The sequence below is a fragment of the Oncorhynchus keta genome, chromosome 35, assembly GCF_023373465.1.
Source record: "Oncorhynchus keta strain PuntledgeMale-10-30-2019 chromosome 35, Oket_V2, whole genome shotgun sequence".
In the NCBI taxonomy this organism is placed as follows: Eukaryota; Metazoa; Chordata; class Actinopteri; order Salmoniformes; family Salmonidae; genus Oncorhynchus; species Oncorhynchus keta.
The window spans coordinates 70,498,968-70,520,589 of record NC_068455.1 but is presented as its reverse complement, the minus strand read 5'-3'; the positions used below and the strand labels follow the sequence as shown (position 1 = coordinate 70,520,589).

At 44.9% G+C, this 21,622-nt stretch overlaps 1 protein-coding gene across 1 annotated transcript in view; it reads left to right on the top strand.

Moving 5' to 3' along the window:
- Window positions 1-20,454, top strand: part of LOC118368969 (dynactin subunit 1-like) — a 40,638-nt gene extending 20,184 nt beyond the window's left edge. Inside the window, exons 19-33 of the mRNA XM_052497551.1 lie at window positions 68-234; window positions 484-652; window positions 866-934; window positions 3,409-3,530; window positions 8,529-8,619; window positions 9,506-9,667; window positions 13,426-13,557; window positions 15,443-15,568; window positions 15,721-15,863; window positions 16,182-16,348; window positions 16,550-16,680; window positions 16,947-17,151; window positions 18,772-18,845; window positions 18,967-19,056; window positions 19,211-20,454. Coding sequence (XP_052353511.1) covers window positions 68-234; window positions 484-652; window positions 866-934; window positions 3,409-3,530; window positions 8,529-8,619; window positions 9,506-9,667; window positions 13,426-13,557; window positions 15,443-15,568; window positions 15,721-15,863; window positions 16,182-16,348; window positions 16,550-16,680; window positions 16,947-17,151; window positions 18,772-18,845; window positions 18,967-19,056; window positions 19,211-19,348 — 1,986 coding nt within the window. The 3' untranslated portion in view covers window positions 19,349-20,454. The remainder of the gene's footprint in view (window positions 1-67; window positions 235-483; window positions 653-865; window positions 935-3,408; window positions 3,531-8,528; window positions 8,620-9,505; window positions 9,668-13,425; window positions 13,558-15,442; window positions 15,569-15,720; window positions 15,864-16,181; window positions 16,349-16,549; window positions 16,681-16,946; window positions 17,152-18,771; window positions 18,846-18,966; window positions 19,057-19,210) is intronic.
- The last annotated feature ends 1,168 nt before the right edge of the window (window positions 20,455-21,622 follow it).

The window sequence follows — 21,622 nt, the reverse complement described above, 5'->3', positions numbered from 1 at the left end:
AGGAGTGTGTCTGCTTGTTTGTTTGTTTGTTTTCAAGATGCTAAATGTATGTTCCCCCTCCCTCTAGGCTGAGTTGATCAGTAAGCAGGCCCAGGAGAAGTTTGATCTGAACGGTAACCCCGTGGAGAGGACTGGGGTGAAGATGAGAGGACCACCTGGAGAGCAGCTCAGCTTCGCCTCAGGACTGGTCTACTCTCTCACCCTGCTGCAGGCCACGCTGCACAAATACCAACAGTAAGGCCAAGTGTGTCTGTCTCTCTCTGCCACTACTAAATAGTAAGGAAAACTCCTTCATGGTTATCTTTTAGATTCTGAATAACTTTCTGTCTTAATTAGGAAGAGTAAGTGTACTGTGAATCTGACATACCCTATGTTACTCTCAACAGATACTACCAGCTCATTCGACAGTCTGCTTTCTCTCGTCTGTGGCTGTTGTCAGAGTAGTGTCATTTACTTCATCCATCAAATATTCTCTCCCCCTAGAGCTCTGAACTGCTGCAGTGTGCAGGTGTATACGCAAATGGGGACTCTCTACTCAGAGATGAGTGTCCATGAGCGTTCCCTCGACTTCTTCATTGACCTGCTGCACAAAGACCAGCTGGATGAGACTGTACACGTGGAGCCTCTCACCAAGGCCATCAAATACTACCAGGTTAGTACCACGCACGGATTCACACACACACACTCTCTTCATATGCACTCGATGGCACACCTGACGGAGAGACGAAAACACTCGACCACACGCTATACACTGTCAACTCAACGCCGATGAAACACATTATCAAGCCTCATCAATTTTAAGAATAAATAAAACTCCAGATTATGTGAGGCCTTGATTGATGTACCAATCTGTTTTCTGTTACAGCAACTGTACAGCATCCACCTAGCTGAGCAGACTGAAGACTGCACCGTGCAGCTGGCTGATCACATCAAGGTAAAACTGCCGTGTACTGAAGAAAGTAAACCTCTCTAGGCCATGTTAAGGTCTTTCCTCCCTTGCTTGGGGTAATCAAGATTTCTAACAGGCCCCCAGTCTTTTCTAGGTTCAGTAACAAACATTGTCTAACTAAACTCAATTTGACTTTTTGATGTCTGACCTCCAGGTCATTCAGAGTGTGTTGGATTGTATGGGGGCTGAGGGCCTTCCTACACAACTGACTGTGTGTGTGTGTCGCCCTGTGTGTGTCGCCCTCTGTGTGTGTCGCCCTGTGTGTGTCGCCCTCTGTGTGTGTGTGTGTGTGTCGCCCTCTGTGTGTGTGTGTGTCGCCCTCTGTGTGTGTGTGTGTCGCCCTCTGTGTGTGTGTGTGTGTGTGTGTGTGTGTGTGTCGCTCTCTGTGTGTGTGTGTGTGTCTCCCTCTGTGTGTGTGTGTGTGTGTCGCCCTCTGTGTGTGTGTGTGTGTGTGTCGCCCTCTGTGTGTGTGTGTCGCCCTCTGTGTGTGTGTGTCGTGTGTGTGTGTGTGTCGCCTCTCTGTGTGTGTGTGTCGCCCTCTGTGTGTGTGTGTGTGTGTGTGTCGCCCTCTGTGTGTGTGTGTGTGTGTGTGTCGCCCTCTGTGTGTGTGTGTGTGTGTGTGTGTGTGTGTGTGTGTGTGTCGCCCTGTGTGTGTGTGTGTGTGTGTGTGTGTGTGTGTCGCCCTCTGTGTGTGTGTGTGTGTGTGTGTGTCGCCCTCTGTGTGTGTGTGTGTGTGTGTGTGTGTGTCGCCCTCTGTGTGTGTGTGTGTGTCGCCCTCTGTGTGTGTGTGTGTGTGTGTGTGTGTGTGTGTGTCGCCCTCTGTGTGTGTGTGTGTGTGTGTGTGTGTGTCGCCCTCTGTGTGTGTGTGTGTGTGTGTGTGTGTGTGTGTCGCCCTCTGTGTGTGTGTGTGTGTGTCCCGCCCTCTGTGTGTGTGTGTCGCCCTCTGTGTGTGTGTGTCGCCCTCTGTGTGTGTGTGTCGCCCTCTGTGTGTGTGTGTGTCGCCCTCTGTGTGTGTGTGTGTGTGTGTCGCCCCTGTGTGTGTGTGTGTGTGTGTGCGCCTCTCTGTGTGTGTGTGTGTGTGTGTCGCCCTCTGTGTGTGTGTGTGTGTGTGTCGCCCTCTGTGTGTGTGTGTGTGTGTGTGTGTGTGTCGCCCTCTGTGTGTGTGTGTGTGTGTGTGTGTCCCTCTGTGTGTGTGCGTGTCCCTCTGTGTGTGTGCGTGTCCCTCTGTGTGTGTGCGTGTCCCTCTGTGTGTGTGCGTGTCCCTCTGTGTGTGTGCGTGTCCCTCTGTGTGTGTGCGTGTCCCTCTGTGTGTGTGCGTGTCCCTCTGTGTGTGTGCGTGTCCCTCTGTGTGTGTGCGTGTCCCTCTGTGTGTGTGCGTGTCCCTCTGTGTGTGTGCGTGTCCCTCTGTGTGTGTGCGTGTCCCTCTGTGTGTGTGCGTGTCCCTCTGTGTGTGTGTGTGTCCCTGTGTGTGTGTGTGTGTGTGTGTGTGTGTGCCCTCTGTGTGTGTGTGTGTCCCTCTGTGTGTGTGTGTGTGCCCTCTGTGTGTGTGTGTGTCCCTCTGTGTGTGTGTGTGTGTGTCGCCCTCTGTGTGTGTGTGTGTCCCTCTGTGTGTGTGTCGCCCTCTGTGTGTGTGTGTGTGTGTGTGTGTGTCGCCCTCTGTGTGTGTGTGTGTGTGTGTGTCGCCCTCTGTGTGTGTGTGTGTGTGTGTGTCGCCCTCTGTGTGTGTGTGTGTCGCCCTCTGTGTGTGTGTGTGTGTGTCGCCCTCTGTGTGTGTGTGTGTGTGTGTGTGTGTGTCGCTCTCTGTGTGTGTGTGTGTGTCGCCCTCTGTGTGTGTGTGTGTGTGTGTCGCCCTCTGTGTGTGTGTGTCGCCCTCTGTGTGTGTGTGTGTCGCCCTCTGTGTGTGTGTGTGTGTGTGTGTGTGTGTCGCCCTCTGTGTGTGTGTGTGTCGCCCTGTGTGTGTGTGTGTGTGTGTCGCCCTCTGTGTGTGTGTGTGTGTGTGTGTGTCGCCCTCTGTGTGTGTGTGTCGCCCTCTGTGTGTGTGTGTTTGTGTCGCCCTGTGTGTGTGTGTGTGTGTGTGTGTCGCCCTCTGTGTGTGTGTGTGTGTGTGTGTGTGTGTGTGTGTGTGTCGCCCTCTGTGTGTGTGTGTGTGTGTGTGTGCCCCTGTGTGTGTGTGTGTGTGTCGCCCTGTGTGTGTGTGTGTGTGTGTGTGTCGCCCTCTGTGTGTGTGTGTCGCCCTCTGTGTGTGTGTGTGTGTCGCCCTCTGTGTGTGTGTGTGTGTGTGTGTGCGCCCTCTGTGTGTGTGTGTGTGTGTGTGTGTGTGTGTGTGTGTCGCCCTCTGTCTGTGTGTATGTGTCGCCCTCTGTCTGTGTGTGTGTGTCGCCCTCTGTCTGTGTGTGTGTGTGTCGCCCTCTGTCTGTGTGTGTGTGTGTCGCCCTCTGTCTGTGTTTGTCTGTGTGTAGTTCATCCAGAGTGCGTTGGACTGTATCGGTGCTGAGGTGGTGCGTCTCAGGGCTTTCCTGCAGCCGGGACAGGAGGGGCTGGCTCTGAACATCCTTCTGAAGGACCTGGACACCACGTGCAGGTCTGATATAACTATATTTAATAATATTATTTCCATGTACTGTACCAGTCACAAGTTTAGAAAATAGTGAAAAGAAAGAAAAACCCTTGAGTATGTGTGTCTAAACCTTTGACTGGTACTGTATATATATTTTCGCAGACCCCTGGTTGAATACCCCTGATATTGCGGTTTCTTCCAACCTAGGAAGTTTGCCATGCTTGTGTTACTGCTTATGTTTAGGAGGCAGCCGCTCCACAGGTGACATGGCTATATGTGTATTTTTCTGTTCTATAAATCAGACTTTTAAGACCCTTGAGACGTATGTGTTTGTAAAAAGTAACATACAATGTGTCGTGTCTTTGGCTTTGCCGGATTAAGTGATATGACATGCTATTCTATAAAATAATTTATCCGTAATTAATGTTACCTGATTGAGCTAATCATGTAAATGTGATTAACTAGAGTCGGGCACCACAAATTCATATTTATAGAGCTGTTATCTTCTGAATAAACTCTTAAAGACCTAGTAATATTTTTACATCAATAGCCAATAGCAGTCAATATTAATCATCACCTTAATGCAGTCTCATCTGAAAGTTGTAAATTCTTAGTTATCTGCACAAACCCTGGCTAACAAGTTGAATCAGCAATACAAAATTGGGTTTAATTATGTATTTACTAAATACCTAACTAATCACACAGAATTACACATAATTAAATCATAACTTGATTACAAATTACGTCATAAAGGAAAACGTCACTAGCGGGCGGAACAGATATGACAGCTTGTTACACAAAAGAAAAGGGTCTGGGTTTGAGTGAAAGAGCGGGAAGACTGAGTAACAAAGGCCGAAGCTGTGCTATCGTAAATAGCACAGTAAATGACCGCCCATTTGGAAAAGGAAAATGCAATAAATATTTACTCTGAACTGCGCTTCGGTAGGTTGGTGGTAGATGGAAGGCCGTGTTGCCAAACCGAGTCCTTTGAAGAATGTCTGGTTGTCAATTAGATACGTTGTAGTAGCGTCGTTGTGTGATAGACTGGATACTCTGTTCCTTCCTAACCCTCATTTGCAGCTGCTGTTGCTAACTCAACGGCTAGGAGGCATCACTTCTGTAGTGAATAAGAGTTCAAAGTTCATACCATTCACAACCAAAGCTCACGCTGATGTTTTCTTCGTTCTATAGTTATTATCTGAACCATTCTGACATCGGACCGTCGTCCTACATCCTCGGAACAGGAAGTTATATTGTCGTCATGGGCTTATATAGGAAGGGAGAGGATGGCGTGTTTGAAAAGTTTTATAGCCCATGTCCCTTCACAGGGGCGGGCCACTAATTGAGCAGAGCCCTATCTTATGAAAACCCAAATCTCACATTTTAGAAGCTAAAATCACATTTCATCCCATCACGAATAATTTCATATTCAAACATTTAAATTGAACAACAATTCCATGTGAATCCGATAACTCTGATGTGTAGACTTTCCACTGTAGAATTTGTCATCTGATCATTGATGAGAATGTCTCAGATGACAAGCGAACTGACATCATATTCATTAAGTACCACCGCATTTGTTCAATTGGGCGGATTAACAGAATATAGTTGAATTTCCCCCCACCTTCTGATGTTCCCAGAATCTCTGTTAATCAAGGGGGGAAAGAGGTATTTATGACTGTCATAAACCTTCCCCCCAGGCCAACGGCATGACAAATGTTAATTGTTTTGTATTTGAAAATCATTACTGTATGTCGAATAAATTAGTGTGTAAATTACAGGCTATGTAAATATTTTCACTGTTTATTTAACAATCAAGGCTATGTAAATATTTTCAAAGGAAATAAATGCTAAAAATATATATAGTACCAGTCACCAGTTTAGACACACACTCATTCCAGGGTTTTTCTTTATTTGTACTATTTTCTATATTTTAGAATAATAGTGAAGACAAACTATGAAAGAACACATATGGAATCATGTAGTAACCAAAAAAGTTGTTAAAATATATTTTGATTTGTAGATTTGAGATTCTTCAACGTAGACACTTTATGCCTTGATGACAGCTTTGCACACTCTTGCCATTCTCTCAACCAGCTTCCCACATATGCTGAGCACTTGTTGGCTGCTTTTCCTTCACTCTGCGGTCCAACTCATCCCAAACCATCTCAATTTGGTTGAGGTCGGGTGATTGTAAAGGCCAGGTCATCTGATGCAGCACTCCATCACTCTCTTTCTTGGTCAAATTTCCCTTACACAGACTGGAGGTGTGTTGGGTCATTGTCCTGTTGAAAAACAAAGGATAGCCCCACTAAGCAAAAACTAGATGGGGTGGCATATACAGTTGAAGTCGGAAGTTTACATACACCTTAGCCAAATACATTAACTCAGTTTTTCACATTTCCTGACATTTAATCTGAGTAAAAAATCCCTGTTTTAGGTCAATTAGGATCACCACTTTATTTTAAGAAATTGAAATGTCAGAATAATAGTAGACAGAATTATTTATTTAAGCTTTTATTTCTTTCATCACATTCCTAGTGGGTCAGAAGTCTACATACACTCAATTAGTATTTGGTAGCATTGCCTTTAAATTGTTTAACTTGGGTCAAACATTTTGGGTAGCCTTCTTCATCTTCCCACAATAAGTTGGGTGAATGTTGGCCCAGGTTTGTAGGCCTCCTTGCTCGCACACACTTTTTCAGTTCTGCCCACACATTTTCTATAGGATTGAGGTCAGGGCTTTGTGATGGCCCCACCAATACCTTGACTTTGTTGTACTTAAGCCATTTTGCCACAACTTTGGAAGTATGCTTGGGGTCATTGTTCATTTGGAAGAGCCATTTGTGACCAAGCTTTAACTTCCTGACTGATGTCTTGATGTTAATTCAATATATCCACGTAATTTTCCTGCCATCTATTTTGTGAAGTGCACCAGTTCCTCCTGCAGCAAAGCACCCCCACAAGATGATGCTGCCACCCCCATGCTTCATGGTTGGGATGGTGTTTTTTGGCTTGCAAGCCTCCCCCTTTTTCCTCCAAACATAACAATGGTCATTATGGCCAAACTGTTCTGTTTCTGTTTCATCAGACCAGAGGACATTTCTCCAGAAAGTACCATCTTTGTCCCCATGTGCAGTTGCAAACCGAAGTCTGGCTTTTTTTTGGCGGTTTTGGAGCAGTGGCTTCTTCCTTGCTGAGCGGCCTTTCAGGTTATGTCGATATAGGACTCGTTTTACTGTGGATATAGGCACTTTTGTACCTGTTTCCTCCAGCATCTTTACAAGGTCCTTTGCTGCTGTTCTGGGATTGATCTGCACTTTTCGCACCAAAGTACGTTCATCTCTAGGAGACAGAACGCGTATCCTTCCTGAGCTGTATGATGGCTGTGTGGTCCCATTTTGTTTATACAGATGAACGTGGTACCTTCAGGCATTTGGAAATTGCTCCCAAGGATGAACCAAACTTGTGGTCTACAATTTCTTTTCTGAGGTCTTGGCTGATTTCTTTTTATTTTCCAATGATGTCAAGCAAAGAGGCACTGAGTTTGAAGGTAGGCCTTGAAATGCATCCACAGGTACAACTCTAATTCACTCAAATTATGTCAATTTGCCTATCAGAAGCTTCTAAAACCATGACATCATTTTGGGAATTTTCCAAGCTGTTTAAAGGCACAGTCAACTTAGTGTATGTACATTTCAGACCCACTGGTATTGTGATGCAGTGAATTATAAGTGAAATAATAATCTGTCTGTAACCAATTGTTGGAAAAATTACTTGTCATGCACAAAGTAGATGTTTCTAACCGACTTGCTGGAACTAGTTTGTTAATTAGAAATGTGTGGAGTGTTTGAAAAATGAGCTTTAATGACTCCAAACTAAGTGTATGTAAACTTCCAACTTCAACTGTAACTGCAGAATGCTTAACCACACTGTGGTTAAGTGTGCCTTGAATTCTAAATAAATCAGACAGTATCACCAGGAAAGCACCATCACACCACCTCCTCCATGCTTCACGGTGGGAATCACGCATGCAGAGATCATCCATTCACCTACTCTGCGTCTGACGAAGACACGGCGGTTGGAACCAAAATCTCAAATTTGGACTCATCGAACTAAGGACAGATTTCCACCAGTCTGATGTCCATTGCTCGTGTTTCTTGACCCAAGCAAGTTTCTTCTTATTGTTGGTGACCTTTTAGTAGTGGTTTCTTTGCAGCAATTCGACCATGAAGGCCTGATTCACAGTCTTCTCTGAACAGTTGATGTTGAGATGTGTCTGTTACTTGAACTCTGACGCATTTATTTGGGCTGCAATCAGAGGTGCAGTTAATTCTAATGAACTTGTTCTCTGCAGCAAAGGTAAGTCTGGGTCTTCCTTTCCTGTGGCGGGCCTCAAGAGAGCCAGTTTCATCATAGTGTTTTGATGGTTTTTCGACTGCACTTGAAGAAATGTTCAAAGTTCTTAAATGTCTGGATTGACTGACCTTCATGTCTTAAAGTAATGATGGACTGTCATTCCTCTTTGCTTATTTGAGCTGTTCTTGCCATAATATGGACTTTGTCTTTTACCAAATAGGGCCATCTTCTGTATACCATCCCTACACAACTGATTGGCTGAAACGGATTAAGGAATTAAGGAAATAAATTCCTTCTTAACACCTGTTAATTTAAATGTATTCCAGGTGACTACCTCATGAAGCTGGTTGAGAGAATGGCAAGAGTGCAAAGCTGTCATCAGCGTAAAGGGTGACTACTTTGAAGAATCTCGAATATAAAATATATTTCATTTTTGTAACACTTTTTTGGGGGGTTGCTAAATGATTCCACGTGTTTCATCATTTCGATGTCTTCACTATCATTCTACAATGTAAAAAATAGTACAAATAAAGAAAAATCCTTGAATGAGTAGGTGTGTCCAAACTGTTGACTGGTTGTGTGTGTGTGTGTGTGTGTGTGTGTGTGTGTGTGTGTGTGTATGTGTATGTGTATATATATATCTCTGTTATTTACCTTCTGCAGCGACATCAAACAGTTCTGTAAGAAGATCAGACGCAGGATGCCAGGGACCGATGTACCAGGGGTGCCAGCCTCTCTGTCTTTTGGAGCTCCGGTATGTACTAGCGCTATGCTTAGGCCTTTACGTTTAGGTTGGAGAGTCTTGGCCTTGTTAAGTGTTTCACAGTATCTTTGGAGCCCCAGTATGAACAACATTTTGTAGGTCTTGTGCGTAACCCAACCCCAGTGGGTCCATACATGCGAATATTAGCCAATTTCAAGTCATTGACGTAGTTGCATGTGATAGAACGCTACATGTTAGCTGTGACCAAGTAACCTGGCACACTTAGCCCTATGCTAACAACACCAGCTGGCCTTGACTATTTGATAGAGGAATTCTAAATTCCCTTATGTTTTATTGCCAAAACCAATTAAATTCGCACTCATTTCTAATTCATGATAAGTTGTAAGTTTATCATTTGCATGAATTAGCAAGAGACCAGTCTTAAAAACAAGTTCAGCATTTATTCTTGATGAGTACTAAATGCTTACACACATTACCACAGGTTATAAACTGAACATGACATCATCAGTTTCCCGCCCTCTCTCCGATTCTCACAAGAACCCATTGTTTTAGGAATGGAACGTTTCCCAGGCATTTCTTATCTGTCTGAAAAGCCACAGCATCACTCCTCCTTAAACTTTCCCAGGAGACACAGACACAATTCATTTCTGCTTACATTTTCAGTAACAGTACAATTAAGAACCCATACTTTTCAAATCATAACATAATATAGTATTAGCATAGAAGGGTTCTAATCATTAATGTATACATAATTGATCATCTAAACTATATTTTCCTCTCACTATTGCCTGGCGTTTGGAGCACAGAGCCTAGTGTTTACACTTATCTCATCAACTACAGTAATGCAACTGTCAACTTTGTGGAGGTGGAAATACTCTGGGAATGTGTGACTGAAAGCTCTGTGGACCAATGGCAGGTGTCGGAGACGCTGACGGACTGCAGGCGTCAGCTGAGGCGGGTGGTTGCCGTGCTACAGGAGGTGGCTGCGGCGGGGGCACAGATGGTCGCTCCTCTCGGGGAGCAGGAGGGGCTCAGCGCTCTAAAACTGGATGATGTGGCCTTCAAGGCTGTTGAACAGGTACTATATACGGCACACACTTGTTAGCTCCCGGAGCTAATTCTTCTTGATCAATGTGGACGACCTGTCTGTCACACAATACAGTAACATAGGCTACATGTACACTACATGACCAAAAGTATGTGGACACCTGCTCGTCGAACATCTCATTCCAAAATCATGGGCGGTAATATGGAGTTGCTGCTGTAAAAGCCTCCACTCTTCTGGGAAGGCTTTCCATTAGACATTGGAACGTTGTTGCATGGACTTGCTTCCATTCAGCCACAAGACCATTTGTGAGGTCGGGCACTGATGTTGGGCGATTAGGCCTAGCTCGCATTTGGCGTTCCAATTCATCCCAAAGGTGTTTAGTGGGATCTCGACAAACTATCTGTATGGACCTTACTTTATGCACGAGGACATTGTCATTCCTCAAACTGTTGCCACAAAGTTAGGAGCACAGAATTGTCTAGAATGTCATTGTATGCTGTAGCGTTAAGATTTCTCTTCACTGGAATAAAGGGGCCTGGCCCAAACCATAAAATACAGCCGCAGACCATTATTCCTCCTCCACCAAACTTTACACTTTGCACTAGGGTTGAATATTTTCTCTGTATTTTACTAATGTTCCATCCTGAGAATAAATCACTTTTCTCCCGGGTAATCCGGTATTTCCCAGTAAAACCTGACACTAACTTGGCCTGATGAGCCATATATAATAATAGACGTTATGATCCCTACATTAACGACATTTAATGAGCCCAAAAAAATCCCAAATGTTTGTGCCGTTATCCATTTCATACTGTAAATCAAATCAAATTGTATTAGTCACATGCGCCGAATACAACAGGTGTAGTAGACCTTACAGGGAAATGCTTACTTACAGGCTCTAACCAATAGTGCAAAAAAGGTATTAGGTGAACAATAGGTAAGTAAAGAAATAAAAACACCAGGAAAAAGACAGTGGAAAATAACAGTAGCAAGGCTGCACACAGTAACGAGGCTATAAAAGGCCACATTACACGCGACAGAAAAACAAAAGCCCATAGATGTTTGCTCTCTTGGGTAAATAAATTAAACTAGCTCCAGTAGGGTAATCTTTTTGACTGTGGATTGAATTATATGGACTGTAATTATGGACTTCATTCAAACTATGATAAATCAGAAGACATCATGCGATTCTTGTCCCACGCATGCGGCCTACAAATTAGTATAGGTTAGTGAATTTGATATTAATTTTGAAATATAACAGGGCCTATTCGTATAATTCATAGCCTGACGTGTATATGTATATATCATAATATTTCCCCTTAATGTTTCTAAGCCTACCTCCTCTTTCTCTCTCTTGTTGCTTCATTCCTTCGTTGCTTTCAACAGTTAAATGAAATACGTTTTGTTGTCCTTCATCATTCTCATGACGTCCTTGAATAATATAGGACTACTTTCACTTCTCTCCACAAAGATTTGAATGGTTATGGGTCTGAGTAAATAACTGCTCTAGCCTACTGCCATCACACATTCCTTATTCTTTCAAACTAAACACACACACTGATTTTTCTATTGGCTGTTGTAATTCATATTTAGCAAAAAAGAGCTACAAAAAATAAATAATTTCCAACTTAACAAATATTTTATCAATAAAAGCAGTGTAATTCCACCATATTCAATAGACTTGAGGTCTACTAGCGAAATAGTCTATTGGTATAAGAAATGGAAAATAAATTATATCCACCAAGCTATTCTCGTCTAGCTTTTCCCAAATGGGACTCCAAAAGCTAAGAAGAGTTAAATAAAAAATAAACATTTGAGAGGGGCCAGCGGAGCACAGGTGCGTGTTTATTGCCCAAGAAACTGAGGCGATAAGTTTGAAGCTTTATTATGCATAACCCACCATTAATTAGCTAAATAGAAGACTAATACTGTATTGAATTTATTACCTGAAAGAGGTAGACTAGGACATCCTATATATTGGGCTATATGGCCATCTAGAACAAGATTCTCTATTTTGGATGTAATTGAAATGGAGTTTGCTCGCGTTTGCACTCATTTTAAAGAAGAAGAAAAGAAGTGTACTCTTTAAAATGAACAAAAAAAACAAGGTGACCCCCGTCAGCCAGATGGAGATAGATGCCATTCGGCCTTTATGTTACTGTATCACAGGCTATGCTGCAGCAAATGTAGGCCTACCTGTCACAAGAAAGGTTACCATGATGAGATGATACTCTAGGTCTACATGCATTGTGTACTGCGCTCCGTACTGAGTAGGTCTGTCCCCACCCTGAGCGTTGATTCATCATGCAGAGGTTGTAGGTAAGGATCGGACTCTTTTCTTTTCGACTAAAATGACATACCCAAATCTAACTGTCTGTAGCTCAGGCCCTGAAGCAAGGATATGCATATTCTCGGTACCAAAGGAAACACTTTGAAGTTTGTGGAAATGTGAATGTAATGTAGGAGAATATAACACATTAGATCTGGTAAAAGATAATACAAGAAATTCAAGAGAAAGGCCAGAATGTATTATTGCCCATTAGGTTTGAATGTCGGGAACCCGGTTACTGAGATTTCCCGCCCAAAACTACTCCCTTTTCCTGGGATGAATAACTGGGCGAAACCGGTAAATTATAATAAATGATTTACATGAACAGCATGGTGTGAAATGGACCTGTTAAACCTCTACAGGATCGGTGTCCCCCCACCCCCATGGGACGATTGAGCTAACGTGCACTAATGTGATTAGCGTGACATTGTCAGGAACAAGAACATTTCCCAGAACACAGAAATGTCTTATGGGCAGAAAGCTTACATTCTTTTTAATCTAACTGCACTGTCCAATTTACAGTTTTTATCACAGTGAAAGAATACCATGCTATTGTTTGAGGAGAGTGCACAGTTAACTCGAAGATGTATCAATAAACCAATTAAGTAATGCAATGGTTTAATTAGATCAGTCTAAAACTTTGCACATACACTGCTGCCATCTAGTGGCCAAAATTGCACCTTAAACTGCATTATGCATTGGGGCAGGTAGCGTCCTCCTGGCATCTGTCAAACTTAGATTTGTCCGTTGGACTGACGGATGGTGAAGCGAGATTCATCACTCCAGAGAACGCGTTTCCACTGCTCCAGAGTCCAATGGCAGTGAGCTGTACACCACTCCAGCCAACACCATGTGCAATGCCAAGCGATCTCAGGCTTGTGTGCGGCTGCTCGGCTATGGAAACCCATTTCATGAAGCTCCCGACAAATCGTTATTGTGCTGAAGTTGCTTTGAGGCAGATTGGAACTCTGTATTGAGTGTTGCAACCAAAGACCGATGATTTTTATGCGCTAATTGCTTAAGCACACTGTGGTCCTGTTCTGTGAGCTTGTGTGGCCTACCACTTCATAACTGAGTCGTTGTTGCTCCTAGGTGTTCCCACTTCACAATAACAGCACCTAGAGTTGACAAGGTCAACTCTAGCAGGAAAGATATTTGATGAACTGACTTGTTTGAAATGTGGCATCCTATGATAGTACCACGCTGAAAGTCACTGAGCTCTTCAGTAAGGCCATTTTACTGTCAATGTTTGTCTATGGAGATTGCATGTCTGTGCTCTCGATTTTATACACCTGTCGCCAAGGGGTGTGGCTGAAATAGCCAAATCCACTAATTATAAGGTGTGTCCACATACTTTTGTATCTATAGTGTAGTAATGACAAATGTCCTTACATATGTTAGGTATATTGATGAAGAGTTGGTCCTCTTGGTTAATTCTCTCTCTATCTCCCCCCTCCAGGTGTATGGGTCCCAAGGTCTAAACCCCCATGAGTGTCTGCGTCAGTCCTGCAGCGCTGTCATCTCCACCATGAACAAGATGGCCACTGCCATGCAGGAGGGAGAGTATGATGCTGAGAGACCACAGAGAAAGGTACAGATAGATCTCCGTGCAGGAGGGAGAGTATGCTGCTGAGAGGCCACAGGATGCTGAGGGACCACAGGGAAAGGGACAGATGTATCTCCATGTAGGAGGGAGAGTATGATGCTGAGAGGCCACAGGATGCTGAGGGACCACAGGGAAAGGGACAGATGTATCTCCATGTAGGAGGGAGAGTATGATGCTGAGAGGCCACAGGATGCTGAGGGACCACAGGGAAAGGGACAGATGTATCTCCATGTAGGAGGGAGAGTATGATGCTGAGAGACCACAGGATGCTGAGGGACCACAGGGAAAGGGACAGATGTATCTCCATGTAGGAGGGAGAGTATGATGCTGAGAGACCACAGGATGCTGAGGGACCACAGGGAAAGGGACAGATGTATCTCCATGTAGGAGGGAGAGTATGATGCTGAGAGACCACAGGATGCTGAGGGACCACAGGGAAAGGGACAGATGTATCTCCATGTAGGAGGGAGAGTATGATGCTGAGAGGCCACAGGATGCTGAGGGACCACAGGGAAAGGGACAGATGTATCTCCATATAGGAGGGAGAGTATGATGCTGAGAGGCCACAGGATGCTGAGGGACCACAGGGAAAGGGACAGATGTATCTCCATGTAGGAGGGAGAGTATGATGCTGAGAGACCACAGGATGCTGAGGGACCACAGGGAAAGGGACAGATGTATCTCCATGTAGGAGGGAGAGTATGATGCTGAGAGGCCACAGGATGCTGAGGGACCACAGGGAAAGGGACAGATGTATCTCCATGTATGAGGGAGAGTATGATGCTGAGAGGCCACAGGATGCTGGGGGACCACAGGAAAAGGGACAGATGTATCTCCATGTAGGAGGGAGAGTATGATGCTGAGAGGCCACAGGATGCTGAGGGACCACAGGGAAAGGGACAGATGTATCTCCATGTAGGAGGGAGAGTATGATGCTGAGAGGCCACAGGATGCTGAGGGACCACAGGGAAGGGTACAGATAGATCTCTGTGTAGGAGGGAGAGTATGATGCTGAGAGGCCACAGGATGCTGAGGGACCACAGGGAAAGGGACAGATGTATCTCCATATAGGAGGGAGAGTATGATGCTGAGAGACCACAGGGAAAGGTACAGATAGATCTCCATATAGCAGCTCTATTAGAAAAGGCATCTTATCAGTTTGGAGTTAGATGCTACAAAAGGACCTTCTCCCTGGGGGGTATGAGACTGGGGCGGCTATGGCTGGAGACTGACTTCCTCCTTTACCAGCCGTTCAAAACTAACAATACTATATATTACATCTGGAACATGTCATGAAATAAACTCTAGTATATTTCATGACATTGACATTCTCTCTCCCCTCTTCTGACCTGTTTCTCCCATCACCCTCCCTCCCTCCCTCCCTCCCTCCCTCCCTCCCTCCCTCCCTCCCTCCCTCCCTCCCTCCCTCCCTCCCTCCCTCCCTCCCTCCCTCCCTCCCTCCCTCCCTCCCTCCCTCCCTCCCTCCCTCCCTCCCTCCCCCCTCTCCCTCTCCCCCTCCCTCCTCCTCTCTCCTCCTCCCTCTCTCCTCCCTCCCTCTCCTCCTCCCTCTCTCCTCCCTCTCTCCTCCCTCCCTCTCTCCTCCCTCTCTCCTCCCTCCCCTCTCTCCTCCCTCCCTCCCTCTCTCCTCCCTCCCCTCTCCTCCCTCCCTCCCCTCTCTCCTCCCTCCCTCTCTCCTCCCTCCCTCCCTCTCTCCTCCCTCCCTCCACCGCTCTCCTCCCTCCCTCTCTCCTCCCTCCCTCCACCGCTCTCCTCCCTCCCTCTCTCCTCCCTCCCTCCACCGCTCTCCTCCCTCCCTCCACCGCTCTCCTCCCTCCCTTCCTCTCTCCTCCACCCTCCCTCCCTCCTCCAGGCTCCCCCAGTAGAGGCTCGTGCAGCAGCACTCAGGGCAGAAATCACTGATGCAGAGGGCCTGGGAGTCAAACTGGAAGACAGAGACACTGTCATCAAGGAGCTCAAGAAGTCACTTAAGATCAAGGTAGGGACATGTCTATATTTCTCTGTTCTTACACACACATGCACCACACCACTCCAGTCATTCTCATCCTTCTTCTTATACACATTCACACATTTTCCTCCACATGCACCCATCTCTCACCTCACCTCCCTCCCTCCTGTCTCCCTACCCAGGGAGAGGAGTTGAGTGAAGCCCATGTCCGTCTCAGTCTCCTGGAGAAGAAGCTGGACACGTCGACTAAAGACGCAGACGAACGTGTGGAGAAGATCCAGACCAAACTGGATGAGACTCTGGCCCTGCTCAAGAAGAAAGAGAAGTAAGACAGGGGGGTGGTTGAACTGTTTGGAAGTAGGACGTTATTGTTATAGAATGTGCAGTAAAGATGTGCATATGTCCAACACTGTCTCCTAGGTATTCACTACAGAGACTATAGCGTTCTGGACTATTGTGAATTGGAAGAGGGCTGGACAGGTGTAATATTTCCTCTAGCCTATCAGAGGGCTAGGTGGTGCGTTCACCATATTGTTAAACCTGTCAGATCTCCCGTGAGACTAAGGGTTGTTTTTGTTTAACACCCCCCCCTCACACACACACACACACACACACACACACACACACACACACACACACACAGGGAGTTTGAGGAGACCATGGACGCCCTGCAGGCAGACATCGACCAGCTGGAGGCAGAGAAGGCGGAGCTGAAGCAGCGTCTCTCCAGCCAATCAAAGAGCACCATCGAGGGCCTCAGGGCCCCGCCTGCCTCGGGCATCGCCTCCATTGTCACGGGATCCGCCGGAGGTGAGGCTCCTGAGTCGTCTGATCCCTCACCTCACACACCTTAGTACACGCCACCTCTTATACCTCGCACGTCATTCATACTATACATATTCCTAATATTTTTATAGTGTTTTGTTGTTATTTTTTCCTTTTTATATCTCACAAGGTTTCGTTTTATTTCTCAATTCTTTCTTTCCCCCCCTATAAAACCCCTTTCTCCAGCCGCTCTTGCCCCGGGAGCAGGGGGTCTGTCTGGGCCCATGCAGGTGGTGGACTCCCCTCTCCTCCGCCAGCAAGTGGAGGCTCAGAGACTGGGTATCAAACACCTGAAGAACGAGAACAACAGACTCAAGGTCAGAACACCGCAGGGAACTGACTCATCTCTTTGTGTGTGTGTGTCACTAAGTCTCATCGTCTCTCTATTCAGGCCTAATCCAAATATGGATCAATGCTTTCTTTCTTGTTTCCAGATGACGTCTGTGTTGTATGTGGTTCATTGAATAGTGTAGTCATGGATACATTGTCAGTAGTTGTTGATATTTGTATGTTTCGGGCTGATAGTTAACCGACTGTGTACCTGTCTCTATTGATAACTCTCTGTATCTTGTCTCTCCTCCAGGCAGAGAAGATGAGAGCCCAGTTAGCCTCTCTCCCTCCCCTCCACGTCCCCAAGTTACACCTGAGAGAGGCCACCTCTTCTTCCTCTCCCCCTGCTGAGGGGCCTCTCCACGGGGCTCTCTACAGGAAGACGGAGCAGCTCCTAGGGACCCTGCTCAAGATGACCGCCACAGTTAAAGTGGTCGACATCACCGGGAAGACACCAGGTGACTGCGAGGGATGTGTGTCTATGTGTAATAGGAAGACACCAGGTGACTGCGAGGGATGTGTGTCTATGTGTAATAGGAAGACACCAGGTGACTGGGAGGGATGTGTGTTTGTGTGACAGGAAGACACCAGGTGACTGGGAGGGATGTGTGTTTGTGTGTGACAGGAAGACACCAGGTGACTGGGAGGGATGTGTGTTTGTGTGACTGGGAGGGAGTGACAGGAAGACACCAGGTGACTGGGAGGGATGTGTGTTTGTGTGACAGGAAGACACCAGGTGACTGGGAGGGATGTGTGTTTGTGTGTGACAGGAAGACACCAGGTGACTGGGAGGGATGTGTTCATGGTTAGAACCTCCGTAGGAGCATCGTTAAATCTCAGAGCTGTTTCTCAAAACCATTGTTACTAAAGTTGCACTTGAGAACGCTTGTTATTTAACGACTGCCTCAGGTCACTCTCAGAACAGCTCAGTACGTCGTTCGATGCTTCTTTTTTTGCCCTTCTGAGGCAGAAGATCTCCGCTGAACACAGAATCATGAGGATTATCCATCTCTCTGTGACCGCTGATAACTTCAGAACCGAGTTGACTACAAGTACAAAGTTGACAATGTCTTTGCAATTGTTACAAACAAGTGAAATTAAAAGATGCTTCAAATGAAAATCAAAATGAAAGCATTAAAATATCAATGTAATAGTTGATCGTTTCTTTCTCGGAGCTGATCCGTCGTCAGTATTGTGAAATAATTCTAATGTTAAGGTAAGATTTGAATGGAGATGGCTGATCTGACAGCAGTGCTGCATTTCTTTCGATCCTATTAGTATTGACACTATGCCTCAATGATGCACTTAGCGAACGTTCTCTCTGCCGTGGTGTTCTGGGGAACATGTTACATCTTCGGTCATTGTAGGAGAGATGCATCGTTAAAACACTCGTATGCCTAAATTCCATCGCTATCGGGAAACCGTGCGTGTGTGTGTGTGTGTGTGCGTGTGTGGCATAGTTTATATTATTTGTGTTTCAGTATAGGTAAAGTATTCACATCCCCCAACTTTTTCCACATTTAGTTGTTACAAAGCGGGATTAAAATGCATTTAATTGTCATTTTTTTTCTCAACGATCTACACAAAATACTTGGTCAAACTGGAAGAAAAATTCTAAGATTTGTAAAACATTTTTGAAAAATTAAACACTCTCTCTTAATCAGATTAGTTTAACCCCAATTAGGTTAGTATTGTGGATTAACTACAATGTTGAGCCATCCTCAGTTTTCTCCTATCACAGCCATTAAATTCTGTAACTGTTTTAAAGTCACCATTGAGCTGTTTCCTTCCTCTCTGGCAACTGAGTTAGGAAGGATGCCTGTATCTTTGCAGTGACTGGGTGTATTGATACACATTCCAACGTGTAATTAATAATGAATGAATTCCACTTTGACATTAATTGGGTATTGTGCATAGGCCAGTGACACAACAACTCAAATGTTACTCATTTTAAATTCAGGCTGTAAAAACAAAATGTTGAACGAGCCGATGGGTATGAATACATTCTTAAAGGCACGGTATGTGTCTATTTGAGTTGGTACATAGATAAAGAACTAATGTGTCTTTCTCTTCTACAGTGAGTGCTAGTGCTCAGCTCTTGGACCAGACTGCTCGGCTGCAGAGCCTGAGTGACGCCCTGGACAAGCTGAAGGTGACGTGAATTTATATTATCAACACCTAGTAATAGTCATAGTATTTATCTTCACCTCAGATTTTGTCCACTAATCTCTGTTTTTCATGGAAATGGCCATAACATCAAGTCTCTCTCTCAGGGTGAAGTGGCAGAGCATGTGGTTTCTCAGCAGCCTGGGGCAAAGGTCTCCTCTGACTTTGCCACCTTTCCCATTTCCTCTTTCGTCAAGGTAACACGTACATGGACACGGACATCAGACTTTCTTAGTTGGCACTCAAACAAATACAAGGAATACATCTCAATGCAACAGATATCTGGTGGAAGCATCAACCTGTATTTGTTGTCCTTTGACATCTTCTTTTCTCATCCTCCTGTCTTCTCAGGCGAAGGAGGAAAAGCAGGGAGGCACGGTGTTTGTAGGCCGCGTGGCCATCCCGTGTGCCAAGGGCCAGGAGCAGGTGCACCGTCTTGTCCTATCACAGCAACACCTGCAGCAAGTGCACCGCCTCCTCATAGCCTAAGACGACACCCCATTGGCCTGCGTCCACAAGTGACAGCAGGCTTCACCAATCGGAGACCAGCAGACACAATAGTTTTGTTTTTTTCTTCAGTCTCTCACCTAAAGATCCAGTCCATTTCCTGTTGTTCCACAGAATCTCTCAGGATACGCTTTGTCACACTACACCCCCTAGAAATATAATTTTAATTGCCATCAGAGGTTTTATGCCCCTTCTAGGATGTCTATTTCTATCATTTATTTCTATGCCAAAGAGACACACGTGTTCTCATTGAGTACCTAATAATATTGTACAACATATTTTCTATTGCACTTCAAGTCCTAAATGATATTTTCCATCTCCTTTTGTTCTGCTGTGGTGATTTATTATTTGCCTACCTGCGTATACCAGCAGCCCCTTAATGTGTGGGTACCCTGTTTGGGGATTTTGTTCAATTGACTATTGTTATTCAGTCATGACAGTCTATTTCAAACCTAGGGTGTGTCTGAAATTACTCCCTATTCCCTATATCGTCAATAAGAAGAGGGTGGAATGAAGTCCCATAGCCAGTTCACACACTTAACTTTTCTCACTGTTAACTTATGTTCATTTGGAGTTAATATCTATTTGCATGTCATTAAGATAGGAAGCTAATTTAAATGTTGTTTTTTAGTGTCAGTCTGCTACTAGGACCTTTATAGATTTAAGAGAGAGAGCAGTAAGTGAACTTGTTACTCAGAGTATTTGAATTGGTTCACTGTGTTGTCTCTCATTTTCAGTTAGTCATTACACTATGATGGTCTATCCATCATATGTACCTCTGTCAAGACCTTTCACATTAGTCACTATTCATGGTAACTGATGAAGAATGCATGCAAGTATATCTGGGTGGAAGTAAAGATCTCATTTAAAGGTTTTTGGCTCGTGGTTAAGGTTCTATGCAGACGGTCTCTAAAGCCGTGATACTTTAACTACAGGTTTCTGTCAGACCGGGTGTTCAGTGCAGATTGCAGAACATTTACCAATGCAAATGTTGTAGTAGTTCAGACCGCACAGTGGACGCAAACGACTATACTGTACCTAACGACTAATGTGTCCAAAACAGAACGATTAAAGATCTTTCAAAGTCATCCATTTTGTCAGATGAAATGATATTCACAATATGGCCCATTCATGTATGAATATAGAAGTTAATGCTTTTTATTTGTATTTATTTGACCGAAATTAAACGTTAAGCATTTGATTTGCATAGTACCACTGATCATACGCACAAAGGGTCTGTTTCCCAGACCGGTTAAGCCTGGTCCTGGACTAAGATGTACTTTCAATAGAGATTCTCCACTGAGCAGGCTTTTTAGTCCAGGATGAGGCTTGATGTGTGCCCAGGAAACTGGTCCTTAGAATTGTAAAAAGAATGCATTTGATTTGTATAGCTCCACTCATCACAGTCTGATCAGGAGAAGGAAATGGATGAGACTTTCAGCAAAGACAAAACCCCCACTTAGAAAGGAAAGATAAAGCAGGGAAGGCCTACAACTGAGTGAAGTCTCCTAGCCAGAGGAAAAAGCCCTCACAGAAGAGTGACGTGGAGAGCCATGGTGGACTCCCATGATCCCAAGAGGATTAAGTCAAGTTGGCTACTCAATCACAAACCAAAGTGCTTTACATACAGTATCCCTATCCAGGATGAGAAGTCTGAATAAGAACACTAATCTCAACAATCGGTGTGATTTTTATTGTGTACATGTAAAAATGCTCCAGTGAATCCTAACCATATACAACCAACCCCTCACAGTGGTGAGAAAATACTAAAGACAGACTGACATTTTCAGATGTATCTTTGAAAACACAGAACAGCCCTTCAACTTAAAAAGCAGTAAATGTTTTTGTTTCTTCTAAAAACATATTTTCAAGAGTGAATGACAGAATATTAAAGACAACTCATGAAATTAGATTTTTTTAAATCCTGCTGCCGCATACCCAGTCAAGTTCTGAGATAAGAGATCGGTACAGCAAGTAGCATTCGTTTGAACACTATATACAGGGCCCAGAGTTGTTCCTGCTCACATCACATGGTCCAGTAAAACCTGACCCAATGTGCCACTGCCTCCACTCTTCTTGGGGCCAAGAGTTTTCCCAATGCCCCTTGACCCCATCGTGACCTGACCAGGAGAAAAACTGGGCCCTAGTTTTGAACAGTTTGTACCGTCCACAGCAAAGAGCTTTCCAGAACTACGGTAGAAGGGCCATCCAGAACTACAGTATAAGGGCCATCCAGAACTACAGTAGAAGAGCTAT